The sequence below is a fragment of the Argentina silus genome (genome assembly GCF_951799395.1).
Source record: "Argentina silus genome assembly, chromosome: 13".
Lineage (NCBI taxonomy): Eukaryota > Metazoa > Chordata > Actinopteri > Argentiniformes > Argentinidae > Argentina > Argentina silus.
The window spans coordinates 7052256-7076170 of NC_139667.1; the positions used below are offsets into that span (position 1 = coordinate 7052256).

Sequence of the window (23915 nt, forward strand, 5' to 3'; positions counted from 1 at the left end):
AGTCAAAACAAATTCCTTTAAGTCCATAAACCACATTTTCAACAAGTCTGTTTACAAATAAGTATAACATGGAGGCATAAATCAGAGAGGAAGATAAACCCAGCTGTGACCTAGAGCTCTCATGGGGACCCTGAGAAATAACACTGTGCTGATTCGCTCCCTGGAAGGGGCCAATTAGTCTACTTGCGCTGTTTAAAACTTGTACTTAGGGAGACTCCCCAATTGAAGAAGGTCCCTTACTGTTGCATGAATTTACTGCAATAACTCTCCATCCAACTGACACAATTCAGAAGAGCGAATAAACCTTTGAAGTGAATGGAAAAAAATGAAAGGGAGATAGATGTCTGGGCCAAAGAGATGACAGAAGTGGTGACTGGTGTTTGGCTGTGGAACACAGACCCTCTTCAAAACGCTGCACTTGTTAGTGTTACTTGATGCTAACTAAGGGTGTCGGTGGGGTATGCCAAATCCTCTTTCACTTTCCTTTACTTTGTTCATGTTGATTAGAAGGAGGAACAAGTGCCAACATTTCAGAATGCTGAAACCAAAAGGGGAGGTGAGCCCTGGACAGTCTAAGCTGGGCGGAATTCTTACAACTGCGGGTGGCGTTAATAAGCCTGTCACGATTTTTTGAGTCACTTCCTCAAAAGAAAAAAGAAAAGAAAAAAACTTTTTTTTTTTGTTTGTTTTTTTGTATATGTTTTTAGGGCATTTCTGCTTCATTGGGATAGAGACAGTAGAGATTGACAGGAAGGATGGGAGAGAGAGGAGGGATGACATGCAAGATAGGTCGAGGGTCGGAATCGAACCAGGAACCTTGCGATTACGTGGTGAGCGCATTAGTGTGGTGAGCGCATAAGCGCCCCCCAGCCCCTTTCACTTACACTTCCCACAAGAGAGACTGCTTAGAATGCTTGCTCACATTCCTCATGTATGGCCCTGTAACAGCCTAAACATTTGTCGTGCCTTTTCCTTAGATTCAAATGTTACTGTTGTTGTCTGTTGCCAGAATGATATAATTTGGGGGGGGGGGCTGTGGGCTGAGCTGCAGGCCTGCTGTGAGGCCACATTAATACAGCAAGTAGGGAGCCCTTGGGAGACGAGGGGAGTCTGATTTCCAGTCGAAGCTGTCATTTATCTGGGAGTTATGTAAATTATGAGTTTGACCTTGGACGCAACACCATCTTGAAAACAGGAAACAGAAAACATTAAGTTTAACATTAAGGCCAACAAGATTACTGGAGGATAAATAGACAATCCATTGCTCAAGTATTTTGAAATCATAAAGTTTGGTGAGTGACACACTGTCGGCACAATGTTAGGACTGAAGAAGGACAGCAATCAGAAAATAAACCCTTGGAAGTGGCTGATGACAATGGCAGGTTTGAAGAAGATGCAGGCTGAGTGAACGGCCTTCTCCTGAACAGAGCACAGCCTCAGGAATCCCAGGCACAATGGACACAACCCAATGAAGGGTCACATTGTCTTTACCCCGCTCTCACTCAAACAATGCCCTGCATTTTTACACAACTGTTTTATATTCTACCCGGGCTGCATGCCACTTTCAAACCTACAGCACCATGTATCCAAGTTATGCAAGGTGGTTGCAGAGCCCTGCATAAGTTGCCCACTCAGGCAATTTTTTTTAATCACATAATGACGCACAATGTAATTTCAGATACAACAACTGGGCTTATAATGTTAATACTCCATGAGCGACTCTTCTAAATGGAATGATAGTAAAGTACAATTAACGATGAAAATATTATTTCTTAAGAGGATCTGTGCTGACCCCATTTCCCTTTGTATGTCCCCACACTGCAACCAAAATCCAGTGGGTGACTATGTACTGTAGCCACACTCCAATTCTCCAAAGCCTAAGCCAGAGAGACTGCGACAATGCTCTGAACTGGTCAACAGAACACAATGGAAGTCCAGCCTGGGTCTCCTCGCTGTTCCCACTCACTGTTCCCCCTTTGGTACAAAGAATGATTATTATTAGAACAATGTAAGTCCTGAGGTTTGGTCAACAGCTGCTCCCTTTACTCTCAGTTCTGAGTTTGACTGCCACACATGGGCACTGTGAGACACACACACACACACACACACAAACACAAAAGTACACACACACACACACACACACACACACACACAATCATGAAAATGCCCAGCTGTTTCTTTGGCACAGCTGCAACGCAACACCAGGGCCCAGTGGGAGTGTGTCTCTGCTGTGGTCTGCTGATACAGCCTCCCTGTTGCCTGAAGGGTGGCCTAGCTCCAGTGCCCAGCACAGATGCTCTGGCAAGGACAGACAGGCAGGCCATGCTGCTGCTGCTGTTGCGGTGAGAGCAGCCTCCAGGGACGAAGCAGGAGAGGGAGAGGGAGAGGGAGAGGGAGAAAAGAGGGAGAGGAGAGGGAGAACGCTGCGGCCGCATACCAGCCAAAGGTTAGATTTCAACTCCTGGATTTTCTGCTTCCGATAATAGTAATACTGGCAACTGGACATGGCGCAGACTCCATCCTTAATGAGATTTCCATATTGCATTGCCACACACATGCACCCGCTTGCACACACACGCTTAAAATAGAACTCAAGAGGACTAGGCTAATAAAGCAGGCGAAATAATAACATATCAAATACCCTGCAGAGCCACGGTGTGCATTTAGAGTCATCAATTTCACTTTAACTTTATAAATTGTGTAATCAGTCAGACATGGTGAGGAGGAATGCATTCATGTAATGGGATCTCGTGCCGCCACATGTGAGGCTGTCAGCAGCGCCGATGTACTGTATGTGGATTGGCTCAACAACAGAGTGCAGCCTGAGCTATTAATTTAATACTTAGATCAGAGAGAGAACACAGGATAACACTGTAGGATCTACCCTTTAGATTCACTACATTCCTTTTGATTATATGTTACAGTTAAACCTCCAGCCCTTTCTTGAGTCCCCTTGCCAGAGTTGAGAGACACATAGAACAGGTGTTAGGCTATCTAAAATCACAGTGGCAGGCATTGGGATGGGGGGGGGGGGGAGCGACAGCTTGAAAACCCTACGCTAGGATTCCTAGAATTTCTAATACACCACTTCAGGTTTCATAGAAAAAGTTTCATCAATTCTTTAAAATCGTCCTATTTCCAATGACTCGCCAACTCCTACTGACCCTGTCTCGCCTCAGTGGGCACAGTGGTGTTCGTCATAGATGTACCGTGCAGGGAGCATTTCTCTTGACTCCTGTCCTAGTTTTGAGCATTGCGAGGGGAACAGAGGATAAGCGGTGTCATGGGGAGAAGGGACAAGGGTTTATTATGCCATGAAGCACACACTCGCTCCCTCTAATCTGAGTACAGGACCAGCATCTCCTCTGACACGCTGGTCACAGCTCACCTGGATCTAGTCCAGAGCCTCCTGCACGCTAACACACACATCTTGCTGCCTGAATCATGAGGTGAGCTGAAAACCAAATCAGTTACCTTCAAAAATGCAACAGAACCATTGAATGAAGGAGGGTCATGTCAGGTATTGATCTGCTTCGTGTTATCTTGATAGAATTGGACATAAAACCCGACCACTGTGGATAAAACCAGCACAGACAGACCATTTAATAAGATAATAATATGATCTTGCCTTATTCAGTCCTATTGGCTTCATCTGGCACTCTTGGGTTACCTTGGTTACTTTGCTTTCTCTTCGTTGAGGTTAAACGAATATTCAATGACACTTCTGTATGCTGCAGTGGCTGCTGCACAGTCTAACATTGGATTCAATCATGTAAAGCAACCACAGCCAAATGAGATGACTTCAATGCCAAACTGTGGATAATGCCTCGTTGCAGTGAGCTTAGTCTAGTGGTTGAGAAACGTTAGTATTCCGTCTCTGTGCGTTTGTATGTGATTTGAGTTGGACCACACACTAATCTGGTCCTGGATGTGAACACGTGCGGTCCATCATCACGCTATGCCTCATTCTGACCCTGCTTCCGATGCGGCTCAGGTTCCCTGCATGCGAGTCATGTGTCAAAGAACAGAACAGGGATGACCTATATATTCTCACCTCGCTAGGCTCGGCAAAGCCCAGCCTCTCCTTTCCTCTTTGTTTACATACGCACAAATAAAATAATTCATCCCCACTCAAAGTAGACCATGAGACATTGGGGGAAAAACCGTTAGGCTATTCTGAGAACACAAACAACACAAAACAGCCCTTCTGGTAAAGACAGGCAAAGGTATTTTGGGAGAAGTCCTGGCTCGGTAGACAAAGGGAACATGTGACTTGACGTTATTGCTTTGTCTTTTAGCCGTTAAGACACAATTCATTTGGCGGGGAATGAGTAGGATGACAGCGGTGACGAAGGGTGGTTCTGGAATGGGGATGGTGCAACACTCCAAACTGCCTGGGGCTGGAATGTGACTTCACAGCCGTTCTGGGATACCCAGTCATTAGGTTTAGATGGTGGCTCCTGCCCTTATATCATCCATCTATCTATCTATCTATCCATTCCTTCATCCACTCCATTTCCTCTTAATCTTGCTTTCACCCATTAAAGGAAACAATGCTGACTGAAACAACCCCATAGAGATCATACACCCTCAGTCAGTATAGTGAGCGGTGTTGATTGGAGGGGCACTGTTACCATGGAGACAATGGGTATATGGCAGTGTCAACATTAGATGCACTAATGTGACACGCTTACATCAAAAGAAGGAGGAGGGAGGTGGACAGCAGCAGCCAAATGTTGTGCGCTCCCCTGCATGCCGGTGCCAGACTGAAACCTGAGAGAGAGACTTGACAGCAGAGAACAGCATTCCTGCTATTTAAATCCAACATCCTCCTTGAAGGGCTACAGGGGAGTGGTCACTGGTCTGTGTCAGAAACATTCTACTGAAAACACCCCTGGATCTCACTCACACTGTCACACTCACACACACACACACACACACACACACACACACACACACACACATTCTAAACAGACACCTCTCACCACAGCCCGCCGCATGCTTCCTCCACTCCAGCCAGGGTTGGTAAAAAACACGTCTGAAGCATGCATTCAAGCAAGACGTCTTAAACAGAACATTGATACATGATATCTTACCAGGCTTGATATCTTACCGTCTACTTTGAATATGTAGACGGCAGAAATGTCATTAACTCTTAATCCTGAGGGGGACTACAGTGTGACCATGTCCTTTATTACTCTCATCCCTTTTAAATTCAGCTTCCTAATATCATTATTTACAGTTTTTTCTGACTGCTTAAAACACTAACAGTGATTCTTGAAGCACTATCTCTGAAACCATTAACACTTGCAGCCAATGCATTAACCAAGTGTGACAAACTGAATCATTTATAACACACTTCTAGCAAAACTGTAAACATTGGTCTCTACATTGCTACACTACTTTGCCAATTGCCTTTCCACATTGACACATGTGAAAACACTTTTAGATAATGAGTTCACTTAGAAATCAGAGCTTGAGCACTATAAATAGGCCACAGGTAAACATTTGGTTTGGACAACAATGGATAGAGGGTAAGAGGGGTGAGAACTAGAGGAGGACAAGGAGGAGGAAGAGGAGGATGAGGAGGACAAGGATGAGGAAGTGAAGAAGTAAGAGGAGGAGAAGGAAGGGGTGAAGTAGGACGGGGGAGAAGGAGAGGACGGGGAAGAGGAAGAGGAAAGGGAGTCAGGAACACAATAACTGATTAAATCAGAGCGTCTGTGGTTGACTATGTCGTCAACCATGGGATGAGCATGAGGGAGGCTGGGCAACGGGTTCAACCAAATCTGAGCCGCTATACTGTTGCAGGTATCATCCGGATATTTCGAAATGAGAACCGGTAAGTAACTGTACGTGCTGTAGTCTTACTGGAGGGTTGGGGGGGGGTTCTCCTACCTTTACATGAAATACCATGAATGAATGAAAAACATGAGTAGCGTGATGATGAAGGCCTTTCAAGACACCACGTAAGCGTGGTGTGGAAGAGACAAGAGGGGTGCAAGAGAGCAAGGGAGAGAAAAGAGGCAGAGCATGAGGGATATAGTAAAGAACAAAGAGGATTTCCCAACTACTACGTCTGTCCTCTGCTAAACAAAGTGTAACACAACAAGCCCCCACACAGGCTCTCTTGTCTACAGCCAGAATCAGGCTTACATTCCTGAAAGACCGGGGTTGTTCTCTTCAGATGGAGTGAAAGTAGTGAGATGAGAGGAAAGGAACGGACGAGGGGGAATCTTGCGTCACTGTTGCTGCATGCAGACAGCGACTGACACAGTAGCGTAGGCGACACTGTACCTTGCATCGCTCTTGCATTTTTTTGGGGGGAAGCGAAATGTAACCTAGAGCATGATGCCAAGTCCTGTTCATAAGGGTATAGCCCATCCACAGCCGAGTTCTTGGATGAATACATTTAAATATCTCGGAGGGACTTTTCAGTCTGATTAATTTATCCATCAACCTCTCTCCACTGCCTGCCTCCCCTCCTCTCCTCTCCTCTCCCCTCCCCTCCCCTCCTCTCCTCTCCCCTCCCCTCCTCTCCCCTCCCCTCCTCTCCTCTCTTCTCCTGTGGATGTGCACAGTCTTGGTACCAGGGGAGCAATCCTGCCGAGAGATTTTAAAGCCAGCTATACCACATGGCCATGGGAAGAACTGCAGGGTACTGCAACGGCTAGTACCCTTTGGAACCCATGTTGAATTCCATCTGGACAAATAAGACTGTTTTGGACTGCAATTTCGTTTTTTTATGTTCTATTATATGTCTTCTCCGTGGGGCAGATGATTTTTTCATACCCCACAAGCCATGTCAGAACCATTTCTTTTTATTCCTTCACTGAATTGAGGGCACGTCACAAGAATACGGAATACAATGTGATTTTAAGGTTGCCGTCAGCAAGCAGATGTCGTTATGAACGCTATGGCAGCTCCCATTAACGTAATTTCCTGGATTCACTGCGCCAATCCCATCTCTCATAGGAATCTACTGGGCGGGCGGTCAGTAGTTAGCAGTATGGAGATGTGCATCAATGCCTGTTACACAGTGGCATGGAGAGGGCTGCCAAAGAGGCTGCAGACTGGGCCGATGCCTGGACAGGCCCTCAGTGCCCCACTGGTCCTGTGGCCCCCCCTGACCAGAAATGGGCTGATTTCACTCAACTCAAGTGAATGTAAATTATAACCTATGCACTACTTAAAAACATATTTTTAAAAACAGAACGATTTAAAGGATTTGAACTAAACAGCACACATACAAAAGTAAGTGGAGATGGGAGACAGAATGAGGAAACCCTTTGTGGCACATTAGACAGTAGAACAGAGAGTTAACCTGAAGCTGCGTCATCTAACACCCTCCTACCGATGCCAGGTTAACGAGGTCTGTATGTGCTGTGGTTGGCACACTAGGCGGAGATACACACAGCCTCTCAACACTCCTGTGAGGGCCCCATTACCCAGGCGTGTGCACCGGGAGCCCTCTGACACTCAGCTGCTCATGCAATATTCAGCACTGGGATTTGCCGCCTGGCCAGAGATGGCGTCTCGATGTGACAGAGCACTGAACACTCGGCCACTGAGGGAAGAGCTGCCTGCCACTGAGGCTGCTCCGACCCAAAATATCCCCCACAAAAATACCAACCGTAATCCAACTGCAGGGTTTCTCTTTCTCTCATCCCTCCCTCTTTCTGCCCACACACACAGTTTCCTGAAGTCAATTTTCCCAAAGAATGCATACAAACCTCTCTCTAGAAAACATAAAACATAAACCATAAAACATAAACAGACTAACATGAGGCAAAGTCTAAATTCCAGCAGGCATACTACCCTCTTCCTATAAATCATGCACATACACCTGTTCAATGAATATGTGTCAGTAGATCATTAAGCTTTCGAGAGTAGAGTTGGTGATCAGCGGGCCCTGTGCTCAAGTGGGTCAGAGAGATCACTTCAAACAACCCAGTCAATATGAGCAATAATAACACTCAACCTCAATCAAATCAATGAAAAACGGAGAGGTGATTAGTAAAAGTGTTTCCATAACCCTGCTCCATAACTAATACCTCAGGTAAAAAAAAAAACAGGATAGCACGAAATTGAATGTGCGTGTGTGTGTGTTCAAATAAGAGGGACTGATGGGATCCTCTTGAAATTGATTCCAAAAATCCTGGAGGATGGAGGCCCTTTCCAATAAAAATGAACAACCCGCGACTATCCCCTCGGCTCGGTCTCTAAAGTCATTGTGACAGCTCAATAATTGACTTCTTATCATTTATTAATAGAGAGGCCCATTAGGCGACGGAGGGGCGTCTGGGGTGTGTCTGCACTGTGTCTGCACCGTGTCCTCAGTGTGTCTGAGCCGAGAGACAAAGCGCTGGCGGCACGCGACTCGAGACCCTTCCTTGCGTCTGCGTTGGCTCGGTTCCATCTGTTTACTGCTACACTGCACTGTACTCATGAGACAGACCAGATGTGAGGTCCTATCCTGGGAGTTCAATACTTACCTATTCAGGAAAAGGGGATGTTGAGTAAATTAATTATGATTTGATGCCCCTCCACAAAAATGGACTGATTGATTAAACAGTACGAGAGTATTATGCAATATTGTAACCGTATAGCGTAATCAAAAATATAATTTATTATGAAGCATTCAACATATATTAGATATACAGGCAACTAGGTAATAAATGACACATTGACTGAAAACAATAATTGATTGGTCTCTGCTTTATTATTTAATTTGACCTACAGTATTGAATATCATTCCAGCGGGAAAGAAAATGACCAAACAAGATCAATAGCACAGTTCCTCTTAGCAACAGAGAACCTAGTACAACCTGTCCTAATGGACTCCAGTCCTATCCAGATGGCATTGTTATGTACTACCTGCAACAACAAAATGTGATAAAACAAATCCCAGCAACACATAAGCCTAAAAGAGGAGATCATCCTTGCATCAAAGCTCTGTGGTAGGATTTTTTATTTAACCTTTATTTATCCAGGTTATTGAGATAAAATCTATTTTTCAAGAGAGACCTGGTAGGATAGATAAGAGTCCAGTTATGTAGATTCACCCTGTTGCAACACATAAAGCTCTCTAACTATAAATGTGTTCGTCTGTCTGTCTGTGTGGCGAGATGCCGGCTAGGTTGATCAAAGTTCTCAATTTCACACGCATCTGAGCTCCTTTTGAAAACCCACTGGCACAGAGAGACTTGTTTCTATTCTCTACAGCAGGGCACACTCTCCGACACACGCAAGTAACAAGCTGCTGAACACCCATCAAGAAGCATTTCAAAAGCTCTGTAATCAAATTTGACCACCTCTCAGCGCCAAATAGGCCGTACTCGGCAGTCAGTAATGCAAGTGAGGAGGGACGCCGGGATAGAAACACACTGGGAGTGGAGTGGAGTGGCAGGAAGGATATGCCCATAAAAAGAGTAAAAGGGTGTCTTTTTATCTACTATCAGTAAAACAACAATCAATACAAAATGCAGGACAGTGAGAAACAACTAGAGCTCCATTTTCATCATCTTACGTTGGCTGTGACCTAGAAACAATAAAAACAGACCTGAATACTGAGACTAATATCATCTCCTGGGAGATTGTGTGTGTGTGTGCGTGTGTGTGTGAGAGAGAGAGAGAGAGAGAGAGAGAGAGAGAGAGAGGGAGAGAGAGATAAAGAAAGACAGGGTAGGCAGGCGTGTGCATGCTACAAAATTATTCATATCTAGGGGATTACGCCCAAACAGTTTTTGGAGAAAAAAAAAAGGGAGAATGGGTTTATGAAGTGGTGGCTACTGTAGCTAAAACACTGAGGATGAAAACAAGATCATAAACACCATACTGCAGTCATTGTTATGTTTCACGGAAAATAGCATAGGGAATCTAATTCACTAAGAAGACAGAGTGATCCATGCCCTCCCCCAGCCCTAGGGGGCTAGAGCAGAAGCAGGAATACAAATTAGAGTTTTATGCACAGCTCTGCAGCACGCCTCGCCATTCCATATAGCCCCACCCATAACGCCAGACAGGCCTCTCTCTCTCTCTCTCTCCTGGGCTACACTGTCATTCACACAATCACTAGACTGAAAATGATACGCTTCAAAAGAAATCTAGGTAACACATTAGATTAAAGGTTGCCTTTATAAAGGACTCATACATTGGTAAGTGTTTGGTAATGCATTTATAAAGCATTCAGAACAGTGCAGCCACATACAAGCTCAGCGTTGGTAGAAGCACCACGCTACTAGCCTAACTCCATAACCAATGAATTCTAACAGTTTATTGTGATATACAAACTATTCTATACAAATAATCAACAGCAGAAAACTTGAATTTGCAAGCTTAAACCTGACAGCCAGGTCAGATCTGTCAGATTAAAATGTTGATAGTGAGGGAAAGGAGAGGATTTGCATCTCTGTCCCTGGTGCACTGGGGGGTTCACTGAACCAGATAGTCAGGAGGAGGAAAGGGAAGCACTGTGTCACAGGTGCAAAGAGCTTATATATGAGCTACACATCCAACTCAAATAAGCACAGAAACCTTGCAGTCTGCTGTATGTTTCCCCCTATGTCAAATAGATCAGTGGCCTGTGACAGGGTAGATGTCCTTGCCCTAACTGGCATTGTAGCAGCAGGGGGGGCAGGGGGGGCAGGAGCTAGAGGACAGAGTATGGAGAGGGTTTACCAGAGCTAGCATTAAACTCACTGCTTTAAAAATGCAGCGGACTTGGGTCGGATTGGACATGGCACAATAACTGAAGCTATAGCTACCTGGCCAGCTTTACTCACGCAAGACTTGGGCCTATTTAATAAAAAGTGAGCCTGATCAGTTCCCTCAGCTGTAAGCAAAACGTTCAATAATCTGTCCGCCAAAACAAATATTGATTGAGACAAGTGATCTCCACTACGGAAATAATCCAAACATTTACATAAAACATCCCCATACCGCTCTTGGAATTTTATACACTTAATTAGAGTTAGTTGAACCAGGGCTATCTGTTCCCCTAATAGGCCGAAATGTATTCCCCCCTTAAGCAAAAGGACAGATCCTTTGTGTCAATACCATTGTTCACATCTTGCCTACCTTCTTCCAATGTTGGCATCCACTGTAGCTTGCTCTTAGTGGGCTCTGGTAGGCCAAACAGTTAAGGCTAGGACTATATTTTTAGTGAGCCATTGTAAACCAAAGGTCTTTTTAAACAGGCTGAGACAAATATGTGCTCATTTTTGCCATCCTCTTCTTCCAGAAATTGAAGGTTTTAGTTGCTGACCAGTTTGTTGACTTTGAGTCTATCTGTCCAGGCACAGCAAATCTGGGAGTGGTTGATGGAAACATGGCTAAAGTCATCCTCTTAGAACTGCCCACCTGGCACTGCAGCTTTGCTAATTAATACAATATGTTAAACTTTCTAAGCATTTCTCAGGCCAGATGTTTTCTTACAGAAAACTGACCTACATTTCCCTGCTTCCTCTGAATTCAATAAAAAGAGGTTGGAAATGCTAGAGTAATCATTCAGCCTACTCCTGTCCTATCCCCACGTAAACGGTCTCCAATACATCTAAATCGAATTGCAATGAACATAATTCATAGATGCCCACAACTGTCTACATGTCCTTATACAAATATATATGCAATTCAGGGAACAAAATGTTGTAATGACTTGTTTAGAGGTCTAGAAGCTACCCAAACATTCCAATCATCACTGGGATACTGACATGACAGAGCCGGCCATACAGCATTTACACAACACCTACACAACAGGGAATGAGCTCTTGCAAACACGGCACAGTCATGCACTGTGGACATAAACTCACAGCACAGCGATGTCCGCCCCAGTCAGGTTTGCCAAGTTCAAAGCAATATAAACACTGTTATGAAGAACCATGGCTAATGTCTCCACTGACATTTTCTCAGATGATAATGTTTAGACACAGGGAGGAAGAAATAATCAACTACAGTTCATGAATGCTTTCATTGTACAGCAAACCAAGCATTGGGAAAGAGTGAGAGAAACAGTGAAGAAAATGGTGATAGAAGAGGCCAAGGAGAGGATGAGGCGTCACATATTTCTTGGCCATTCCTTGCCCTGAAGTGCACTTACACACTACTCCACACATCATCTCATCTCCTTCAAGCTCACAGTCTTTGTAAATCTCTCAAAATAAAGACTGTTTGCCTCATTTTCTACATTACCCAAAAAGTCCTGGGGCAAATCACAGAGACCAAAGTACAAACAGACCTCACAATGCAAGCCCATAATCACAGAGCATTTTCATTAACTTGAACCATGTTTGGAAATAAGGTCACTACCCTGGCAAGCAATCATCCAAAAACATATCATATGATGATGACGTTTGGTCTGTGAGGAAAATATATTAGCAAAATGCAGATGAAAATTAGAGTGGCTTTACCAGAAAACGAACAGACTTAACATCAAATCATTTTATTTCAATACATGAGGACAATGATGAATAGGCCTCCTAATATATTGGGCTACTCCTAAAGTTAATTTTCAATGGCCAGCATTGCAATTGCGAACTAGGCTAATCCATGCAACAGTGTCACAAAACATTTTCTTATCAGTATTCATTCAGAAAATGAAGGTTCCTCTATCTGACCTCACTTCAGCTAATCCTTAATTGCTAGTTGCCCTACCTAATCCTTAAGTGCCGAGGTGATCTTTGAATAAGTTCTGTAACAGTAGGGTTGAACAAGTACCACTTGTTCAAAACAAGTAATGCAATTAACCTGAACCAACTTGGCTTTCCCAACATTTAAAAATGTCCTCTACTGGTAAACTGTTTTCTTAGGCAACACTGCAGGAGCAGACAGACTAAACAGTGCTGAAGGTCTTTAAGTGGGAATAGGGTCAGACTGTGGACCTTTCACAGCAAATGGATGTCTCATATCATTCAGTAGGAGGTAGAAAATAATTTTCACTGAGAAATCAACCCATCACTCAGTGACTTTACAGTTCCATGTGCCGATTGGACTCTGAGTAGTTTAATCTAGTTAGATTTCATGGACATCATCCAAAAGACGGCACAACAAAAAACACTTGTGACTAACTATTTTCCCCTCAGACAAAAGAAAACAAATGAGATTAAGAAAGAGAAAAAGAGGGCTGTGTGAACATTGCTTTGGTAGAGGTGTAGTCCACAGTGCGAACAATCTGCTTCCTTGCTTTATTTTAGTCAATAACAATTGACAATTTGCATTATATCAAATTACCACTATACAAATATATAGAACTATGCAAACATATTAGCACAGCCTTGACACAGGCCTCATCTAGGCCTAGTCCTATGTGCTATCTGCTAGTGTTTATGTCTCAGTTTTATCAGCAGTACAGGGTCTGCTACAGCCATCAATGTTTGCCATCTAAGCCTTGACTTTGTATTGGACCTGTAAGGCGCTATAGGCAACCCAAACACAGACAGAATGTACAGAAAGAAAGTACAATTTTCCCAAGTACTTAGACTACGCTACTGTGATTCTGTGAACAGTAAGTCATAAAGGAAAATAATGCACATTAAAACACACGTATACTACGAGGATGACAAGGGGGTAAAACATAATATCAGGAAGTCTTGTATTTCCACATGATGAAAAATATGAGGAAAATGAGAGAGGTAGATCAGTCAATGAGATATGGTGCTGTGTAATAAAGTCAGCTGAAAGCAGAATTGATCGGCCTGCAGAGTCACAAAGCACTTGAGGGGTGGCAGGCAGGCAGGCAGGCGGCTGTCCCCGCCTACCCGACCCTGTCTGTCCTCCAGGGCCTGCTGCATCAGCAAGGTGGGGGTGTTAGATATCTTTTATAACGCAGACATGACTCGCAGATTGTGGCAGTTAAAGGGGACAGTTTACACAAATGGCAAGGCCGACCATCTCATCTTATATACACTCGAAAGTAGTCTATTGGACACGTCATTTCACTTGACTTCTCACAAATTAGCCTAGCATCATATAGTGTAAAAACATGAGATGGGGGTTCAATATTAGCTTGCTGTACAAAATAACATGTCTAAATCAGACTACTTTCGAGGCATCCATAAGACAAGGTCTACATTCGTTTGAACTAACCCTTTAAAGGCAGAGGTGTTAACCTATGTGATAACAATAATAACACACAAAATGCATGGCACACATGAGAACATACAGAACACAGGGAAAGATAAACAATGTGTGGCATTTATTGCCACTTGTTCATCCTACTCTAAATTCCCGCAACGCAAGCATCCTAAGCAGTGGGGAAAACAAAGGGCAGAGTGTTTTACTGGGACTCAAAGGGACATCTCAGCACTCTTGCCTCCAACGGGCCCAAATATGACAGCCTACTAGGTCCAGCTGCCATTCGAGGGCCCACTCAATCGCTGCTCTGTCTCGGGGACCAGCCCATCACTAACAGCACTTATACGCCCATGTGTTCTCTACTACTGATCCAGGGATAGGCTACAGTTGATGCCCACTTCAAAAATACCAAGATGAGCCACAGACTAAGACAAACATGTAGAGCAGGCTGGAACAGAACGCACAATATGTAGGCAGTTCAACTTGTGTGGATAGCGTCAAGGGCTTAAAGACCAGGGCAAAAGACTCAGATTCAGATAGGCAGGTTCAGTGCATGAACGCATCTGGAAGTTATGGGCCACTGGCAATAATTGCCCTGCCACCATCCTAGATTGGTGATTAACACTCTTTCCTCACCTGTAGCACGTCATTAATAAGCACCCCTGTGTAGAGAAGCACAGCCTGTCCTGAGGTGACTCCAGAAATGTGAGACAAGCACACAGGCAGCATTTCCTTATTAGCTCCCTTTTTTTTTTTTTTTTTATCCCTGCCTAATGGCTCAGGGCTTCAGAGACTTTACATGGAGAGAGAAAGGGCAAACCAAAGCGAACATAAGGGCAGTTAAGGTATGAGGAGCTGATAAGGAGGGCAGATAAAGGACAGAACCAGATAGAATGACTGAGTGAGTGTCTCACGGAAATCCTTATGCCAAACTCAAAGGACAGACTATAGGGACAGGAAAGCTCTTGTTTTGCCTCAAACACAACCAGGCTCACCTATCCACTTTAGTTTTGGCAACAGAGGATTCCATTCCCAGACTGACTGATTTGAAGGTTTGGGAAACATTTGTTTGGGAACACAAACACACACAAGTACAAACAATCTCACATAGATCACTGAATAGGCTTGGACAGGTAAACAATGGGACTTTCAGAGGAACTTTAACTAGGCTTTAGCTACCTTTGACTGAAGAGGAGCAAAATAAGCCTAAACATATGGGACATTGATCAATACAGAGCTGCACTGATCGACAAGAACACTAAAGCTTGACTGGCAGTTCAATTCACACTGAACCAGTGAGTCACATTTTTCTCATTGAAAGCATTGCCTAAATCAAGTAGCCTACCTAACAGTAATTTTGTATTTGATAAAAATTAAATACAGTTCAGCTTTACACAGCTGGATTTTACATAACACACAGAGAGACAAATCTGTTTGATTGAGTTCAACCTTCATATCAAGAGGCAGGATTACAGCAGTGAGTTATGAATAATTTGCATGATGAGCCTATGGCCTCTAAGATAAATCTTTCCTTGGGTATGACATTGATGCAGATCGGTGAAAGTAGTTTTTTTAACGATTGCAAGGAAGCCATGTAAAGCACACCAATGACATTCAACCCATATGTTTATTATAGATCATTCGGAGAGCATGATATTGATCATATCAACTTCATGACAAACAAAGCAAGCGATACAGTATTATGTAAAATAGTGCCGACTTACAAATGACCCCAGGATACTACAATAAAATGTAAGATGAGAGGGAGTGGGAAAGGAGAGAAGGGATGGAAAAGGAAGAATACCTTCCTATTCATCCCAGAGTCCTTCTCCTTTTCCACTCTCTCGCATCTGTATTTCATTGCATTGAAGCAAAAAGGGTGTATACCAAGTAGCCTACTCTACTGTACCCATATCTATAATGTATAAGTGCATCACATACTGTACAGTTCTAGCAAACTGACCTACTTTTGACTGAAGGCATGGATTGACCATACACCCTTTTGAATACATTTCTGTCAGCTGTACTTTTTGCCAGTTCTTAGGGTCCTCGTCAACTTGTAGTATGGAGAGGACATTGTCTTCCATCACTAATAATGATCACACTACAATAAATACTCGAATTTCGTGATAAAACGCCAGCTAGCGGAGGATTTGTTGGGAATCGGTAATGTTCATTATGGCAGCCCTCATTACGCTATACCTACACTCCCAAGTCCCACTGCCTACCCAAACAGCATCCACACCTGGAAAGGACGCTGTGTGTCCTGGACAGTGTGTCCCTACAAATGATAGTCAAAGAAAAATGTGTCAGAGAGTATTTCGGTGGATATCTATTTATCTATGTCTCCCAGTCCGATGAATATAAGTCCAAGGGATGGACTGTCGTTATCAGATATTTCACATTCGATCTAAATTCACTTGCAGGTGCAGCGATCAACTGACAGTTGCGTCAAACTGAAGTCCGGGTGTTGTCATTGAGGCGAGACCAATCCATGGGACAACGAACGGGATTTACCTTGGGATGCAGCTCGGGGATGATCCATCTATTTCCCAGGTGGCAAACAGGTTCATAGGCACAGGTCTGTTGAGTGCCCCGCTCCCGGCGAAGCTCAGCCGGCCACTTCTCTCCGCCATGGTTCGTAATGAGGCTGGCTAGACGTCCACACGAGGCGGTAGAAATTCTAAGGCGTTAGGTAGATAAATAGTTTTGTCTAAATGTGAATAGGCAAATTATACCCTTTCACTTGAATGTTTAAGTGTGTGCAATGTGGAGCGCAGCGTGCAGTTCCAAACGACGTGCTCATATCTCCGCGTACGTTTCCATGTCGGGACCCACTTTCAGTAACTGCGGTACCATGCCACCTTCGCCTCCCCCAGGAAATACGTCATTGTGGCCTGCTCTGGATGCTTGTGTTGGGGCATAAGCTGGCAAAGTGGTGTCCTCCTCGCACGTTCCATCCCATGTAAACATGCACTGAGACATGTATTACTACATTTTCGTATGTTTACGAAACAATGCGTTATAATAAACGAACCATCGAGCTATGTATATGGGAAATAGCTTAGTTATCTAGCCAGCGGGAGCTAATTATTCACCGTATTTTGCTCCATCTTCACTTGTCTCCAAGCAACCGACTAGGCGTGGTCTGCAGAAGCCATCTCACAAGAAAGGTGCGCGAAGCACCTTTCCAAATGTTGTAACATATCGTGGGAGCAGCAAAAACATCAGGCATATCTGTGGTTCAATGAATGTTGCCCCCACTTTAATATTGTTCGTGACAGACATGTGGAAATAAAGTCATAGCACACCAATTGCATACAAAACTGGATGGGAAATTAATTTGGAGATTTATCACTCGCAAATACGGCTGTTCTTTTCAAATAAGGAATCATCACTGATCTAAAGCAACACCTCCAGACTTCCTATAAATGCTTCTTACCAGTAATCTGTATCAGCTGCCAGGCAATGATTACAGCGACACCTTGTGGTCTAAAGAGAGTGTGCTAGTCATTATATAAAACAATCGGCAGCAAGACCTAGAGTACCTAATAGAAAAATACATGGATTTGCAAGGATAGTTTTTATTTGTAGCAAATCAGTTGAGTCAACAATTTACATTAAACACATTTCCCAGCCACACCAACCAGACACTCCACTGGCTATCTCCCATTTAACCACAAAAGAGAATGCAGAGCAAAATTTAAACAAAGCAGTGAATGCAATCAAATCTCTGAGCTATAGGTATATACGAACCTTTCGCTCACAGCTGTTTAACACACATTACCATGTCCGAAAATCAAATGAAAATGACACTTTCAAGACACCTTCAATCATACTCAACAAGCAGACTGAGACAGATCAAATAAATGGTCACTTGCAATGGAAAAACTTTGAAGCACCCATTAAGATCATTTGTGAAGTGCATAATCAAATCACAGTATTATTGAGCAAATGTTAAAACTTGACAAAAAAGATTCTTGGGATATTTATAACTTCAAAAATCCCTGCATCTCATTCACCATATGTTGATTTGAAGACAATAACAGGGCAGTGGTGGCGGGTGGACATGTTATAACAGAACACTTGGACAGTTCTCTTCAATTGATACATGTCATACATACATGTTAACACAAAGAGACATTGAAACCTGCATTAAACAGTAGAGATATTCAGTATGTATGTTACCCAATCAAAGGGTCTCTAATCCCACTGTACATTTCATTAAAAGATGGAGGGTTTTCAAAAGGAAAATGTATTATTTATATAGCAAAAGACAAAATTTGAGGTTAAATGGGAAGCGAAATCCAATCTATGTATAAAACAAAAGCCCCCACCCCCCAAAAAATTACTGGGCCAATGCTAGCAGAATCATGACCAATGCTCAATTCTAAAATGAAAGACTTTGGGAGAGACCATCCCCAAGGCAATCCTCCTCTTCATTCCAAACTACCAGGCCATCACAAAGGCCAGCAGGCATGGTCTCATTAAACGTCAGTCCATAACATTTGCAGAACTGCACACACTCAGTGTTGGCTCTCAGCTGAGGGTGAACGGGAACGAGACTGTTTCTTCTGGGCAGGGGCAGGAGAGCGGGAGCGAGATCTGGAGCGGGACGGGGAACGTGAGGGGGAGCGAGGTGCGGCCCTACCCCCTGAGGGCTTTTTCTCTGGGGTGCGACTGGCAGAGCGGGAGCGGCTCCTGGAGCGATTGCGACTCCGGCTGCGGCTGGGGGACTTGGAGCGGGAACGGGGGGAGCGACTCCGGGAGCGGGAGTAGCTGCGGGATCGGGAACGACTCCTGCTGCGACTGTGGGAGAGAGAAGGATTTGTATTAATTTCTCTCCAATGTTCAATTGCATTTTATTCACCCTACAGCTGGAAACTGTCAAGATTCCTGTGCTTATATAATGTTGGGGTTACACCAGGAAAATGGCAACTCTAGTTCTACGGAGCAGCTGTGTCAGCAGGAATTTAATGTAGTCAGCAAAAAAAAAAAAAATCTACAGATTTAATTACTTATGGTTCAGCAGGTTCTTAATTTCATCAAATTCAGTGGCCCACCCTCTGTAAGAAAGTCTATTGTTGAGTTTGTAGCAGAAACCAGCACCCTGCAATTTTCATGGACTATAATTGCCACCTTCCAAAAAAACCACCATGCAGCCCTTTGTGAAATAAAACTATATAATTGGGAAAACAGGCATCTACGTACTCTCTCTTGCGATCCTCAGACAGCTTCAACTTGCGTCCGTTCAAGTCTGTACCATCAAGCTTGTCAATGGCATTCTTCATGTCACTATGAGACGCAAACTCGACCACCCTGAGCAAAATTAAAACGTGGCAAATTAGCTGTCAAGAGTTACGACGTAACAGTTATTGTTATACACAGTGAATTTGAACACTGAAGACGCCGCTTACCCTTCGTTCTTGTTGGTTCTGTGGGCATCCACAAAGGTAACCTCTCCGACTTTCCTCATCAGGTCTTTCAGATCCTGTTGCAAAGCATACACAGAATAAGTGACTCAAAAAAACACACAACGTGCCTGAGAGTATTCTTTGAACCTAGAACGAGAGAAACAAGTGAGCAACGTATGACAGCGACATTCACCCCTGCAATAAAAGTTGCCTTAATACTGACTTCCACATAAAAAAAATACAATGTGCTGTTTTCGTATTTCAGTGGAGGGCATATAAGCGATGATGACCCACTGAAATGGCTTCACGAGTAAAGGCAAATTTTACCTCATCGAAAGGGAGGAATCCTACACATCAATTGGTTCCTTGAAGCTGTATTTGATTTTAGGTTGGTGGACCACTAAGATCTAAACTATTTTATCAGATAAAGATGACGGGGCGAGAATAATCCTTTCGCAATGTATTGGCTTGAATATATTCGAGGTCAGAGTTTGTCTACATTAGTGATTTTAGAGGGGAATCTTGTGACTTAAGCATAATGCTATGTATGTATGATTCTATGTAGATGCATTTTCAATTTTACCTTATGTTCCCATTATGGTCAGAGCGCTCTAACAAAACCAATAGCCCAGAACTCAATGAGGGCTTATAGAGACTAAAAGGTTTTATCCAGTAACACTACCCACTCCCTCTGCCTGTCCTGTGAGGATTAAATCTATTACGCCCTTTTTCTCCCAACCCCTTACAAACCAAATCACATGAGTTATATGCTACTTACCGTTCCATACCCAGGAAGACATTAGCAAAGAGCCACTTGTCCAAATAGCAAATCGGAACCAATGCAGTGTTAAGCCCTCGAGAAACGACCACAGCCGTGTCTCGGAATCCGGCCTCCACAAGTAAGGAACCACCAGAGAGCAAGTAGGGGAAGGGGTGTGCGCCCAACTCAACACCCCCAGCTCCATCAGCAACAGAAAAAGACCCAAACGGGAGTGTAGGGAACGTGGATTTGAGGGGGATTACAGCAGTCGGGGATGCCAGACCACAGAACCTCCAGACTGTGGCTACGGACCTCCTAAGGCTATCCTGCGCTAGACCACTTTCACCCGCTACGGGGCCCAGCCAAGATTTAGACCAGCGGCAACTGCGTGTAAGGAGAGGCACCAAATGGACACTATTCAGAAAACAACCAGGAGAGGGCGCTATGCACATCAGACACCTCCAGGGAGGCTGTGCATGCAACTCCATTAAAGGAAACCAGATAAGAATAGCTGTTAAAAAAGGTTTTAGATGTTCTTGGTTAGATTGCCGTTTGGCGTAAGAGAGCTTATTTGAAAGATACAGTAAACGGAGGTAATGTAAAAAAACAGATTGATTGCCTTTCCATTCTATTATACCTATGCAATAAGGAGCATATTGCTTATTCATGTATAATAAACGATGAAAACTAACACTTTTACATAAAAAGTTGCTTCAAACAAAAAAGCAGAGAGAAAGGATACTTGTATATCAAGTTAAATCGGATGGGGTTAATCTCTCACCTGCCAGCTAATCCGTGAGGAAAGATTCTCCACAATGATTCTGTGTTCAGTCCGTACAGGAGGGCCATACCTGCTATAGGGAAATGTTATCAATGACAATGCAGCTAAAGAGGCATGTCTAATCATCATATGGGAACAATGCATAGGGGGCAACAAGCACAGCTCTGAAATGGCTATCTGCCTCTTGAGTGGTATAGGAAGGCTATCGTTAACCACCACCCAATTTCAGGTCATGAAAGCTTTGGGGTCACATAGAAAATGTGCGTCCCTCAAACAAGTAGTTGTAATTGAGCTGCCTTTCATTACCCGGTGCACTCTGTGTACCGTGTTATTCTATTTTGCTTGGACAACAAACATGTCACTTGACAACTCTTTTGGAGCCAAGGGTACACCAGCTACACCGGATAGGTAGTATAAAGTGAAGAGAAGAAATTCAGATGTGTTGACATGGTTGAAGAGGGTTCTAGTCAATTCAAAGAATAACTGCCACAAATCTAATAAGATGACAACAGTCGGTCAGTTTCCCTGCTTTGGGCAGACTTCTACTGTACCTGGAGCCACTGCTGCGAGACTGGCGGTAGCTGCTGAAGCGGGGTGAGAAACGTCCGCTACCACCTCCTCCTCCTCCTCCACCACCACCACCACCTCCCATCCAAGGTCCACCACCTCGTCCTCTTCTGGAGCGAGCATGCTCAATTGTCACCCTATAAAGACAGACAGCAGTCCTCATTGATAGGCCACCCCAAAAACAATAGAAAGGGACATTTCACAGACACACACTCTGGCACAATCTGTTTAACCACTGTTCATACTGTAACCTATTTATTCTGCTTATAATGCTACTGCTATTCATTTACTGCTTACACTGCACTACTATACTATACTGCACTACTTACTGCTCACATACTGCACTACTTGTATATACTGTTCATTGCACTTTCTGCTTTTTGCACTTCTGGTTAGACCCTAACTGCATTTCGTTGTCTCTGTACTTGTACTCTGCACAATGACAATAAAGTTGAATCTAATCTAATCTAATCTTAAGGAAATCTGTGACGTGCAACATCAATAGGGACAAACTTATTTCCGGCTCATGTCGAAAAATCCTTTGTCGTTTTTTTTCATTTTGGAATTGCTAAAAATCTGTCCAATATACACATTTACAGTTTCTAGCAAGTTTACTTTTCTGAGAAACTAGTTTGCTTCTGTTAACCATTTCACAAATAATGTGTCTCCAAATTAAAAAGCTTGCATAAGACGACAGACTAAATAATTGCGATATGAAAAAATCAAATGCTGGTTACTCTGAAACAAACCTTGCAAGAAACTAAGACTAACATACAGAGAACCTACATTGTCAAAGACGCGTAAATGTTTACCTTTCACTACAGAGTTCTTTGCCATTCAACTCGTATACTGCGTCATCAGCATCTCTATGGTCTTCAAATTCCTGATGAAAGACAAGATAAGGATGTTAATTGACAAATCAAAACATTAATACTACATTCTCATTCCACTGAATTATAAGAACACAAGAAGGATTCCATTATGATCTGTGGTCGTTGCATTGCTCAAGGAAAGACTGACCACAAAGCCGAATCCATTCTTTAAGTTGACTTCTCGAATCCGTCCATAACCTTTGAAGAACTTCTCCACGTCTCTCTCTCGGGCATGTGGACTCAGACGTCCGATAAATACCCGACATCCACTCATGGCTATTGTCTGGAACCAGAAAGTGATTTTGTAAACATTAATACGTTCAGACAAAAGTTAAGCGTTGGTATATCATATTGACTCATATTGCGGCGTCTGATTAGGCGGAATGTATTACATTTTTACACCGGATCTAATCATGGAACGTTCTCTGTCCAGGGATTAGTCAGACCCAACCATATCAAAACCGAAATCTCTGGACGCTGGCTAGCTAACTCAACCCAGTTAATTGGCAAACCATTATCACGCTACGTTAGCGAACCATATTAATCGTTCATCGTGTACGTGGCTTCACAGATAGTAAATCTGTTTGTCTATCAATCATTACATACCAACTAGCACTCAGGCTAGCAACACGATGTAGCTAGCTAGCTAACGATACTTACTGCATACTGGTTTCAGACAGTACTAGTTATGATCAAAACACTAACTTCAATGAGAGGAAAGATATTTCGTAAAAACTATTGTAAGACAAACTAGCTCTACATATGTGATATAGGCACGTCTATAATATGAGATTTCACGTTTTCCAGGGATCCTTTCCAGGGATTAGTCAGACCCGCACCCTTCTTCGGGAAATTAGCTAGCTGATAACGTTAATGTGTGATTGTTCCTAAAAGATAATAGCCAGACTTCTGTGAAAGAAAAGAACTGTCTAGCTACCGATAAAGCACATCATGCACGATGGATCAACCTTTGCGCTCACCTTTTCCTGTGTCCTCGTTGCTTCTGTTAGCTTGCTTGACTGTTTCAAAATGGCGAACAGACAACGAGGAGGAGGTAGGTCTACAGGAAATGTGCAAATTAGCTGATTCCGAAGGGGGATGGGTGGGCAGGGGGTAGGAGGTAGGGGGAGGATGACACGGCTGACAGGACGGAGTTTTTACTGTGGAACAGTTTAGTAAAAATATACGTTGACGAACTGGTTTGCTAGATCTGTTGGACTTGAAACAATAACAAACTCTGAGGCCAAACATACTTTGTCTCTTTATTCTATTACCATTCCTAACATTGTTATATTGTCGTTTAGTTGGGAAAATGACATACCAATCAAGATTAAAAGTGACACAATACAATAGAAAAAGGTATATCTGACTGATTTGTTCTGTAGAAAGTGCCACAAATTATTTCATTGATAAGCATGGAACACTGACCTTTCAATTTCAAGATAAAGTAA

At 43.4% G+C, this 23915-nt stretch overlaps 2 protein-coding genes across 5 annotated transcripts in view; both read right to left on the reverse strand.

Moving 5' to 3' along the window:
* pacs2 (phosphofurin acidic cluster sorting protein 2) overlaps window positions 1-16917 on the reverse strand; it is a 29357-nt gene extending 12440 nt beyond the window's left edge. For all 3 annotated transcript variants that reach the window (XM_083682746.1, XM_083682747.1, XM_083682745.1), the window contains exon 1: window positions 16588-16917. In XM_083682746.1, the coding sequence (XP_083538872.1) occupies window positions 16588-16706 (119 nt within the window). In that variant the 5' untranslated portion in view covers window positions 16707-16917. The remainder of the gene's footprint in view (window positions 1-16587) is intronic.
* Window positions 16918-17638: 721 nt separating this feature from the next.
* Window positions 17639-23517, reverse strand: srsf5a (serine and arginine rich splicing factor 5a). 2 transcript variants are annotated; one of them, XM_083683631.1, is made up of 8 exons: window positions 23445-23517; window positions 22613-22747; window positions 22405-22475; window positions 21577-21729; window positions 21026-21095; window positions 19488-19561; window positions 19282-19389; window positions 17639-18879 (listed from the first exon to the last, which is right to left on the reverse strand). In XM_083683631.1, the coding sequence occupies exons 2-8, from the start codon at window positions 22736-22738 to the stop codon at window positions 18597-18599; spliced, it is 885 nt and encodes a 294-aa protein (XP_083539757.1). In that variant the 5' UTR covers window positions 22739-22747; window positions 23445-23517; the 3' UTR covers window positions 17639-18596. The 2 variants fall into 2 exon arrangements, with proteins under 2 accessions (XP_083539757.1, XP_083539756.1); XM_083683630.1 differs by having other exon boundaries at window positions 21026-21098.
* Between the last annotated feature and the right edge of the window lie 398 nt (window positions 23518-23915).

What these genes read in the sequence shown, in the direction of transcription:
- srsf5a (XM_083683630.1), bottom strand. Translation starts at nt 22,738, where the DNA reads ATGAGTGGATGTCGGGTATTTATCGGACGTCTGAGTCCACATGCCCGA. An exon ending in AAAGAACTCTGTAGTGAAAG is followed by an intron (nt 21,730 to 22,404) that starts GTAAACATTTAC and finishes CTGTCTTTATAG; the next exon opens with GGTGACAATTGAGCATGCTC. An exon ending in TCTGAGGATCGCAAGAGAGA is followed by an intron (nt 18,880 to 19,281) that starts GTACGTAGATGC and finishes TCTCTCCCACAG; the next exon opens with TCGCAGCAGGAGTCGTTCCC.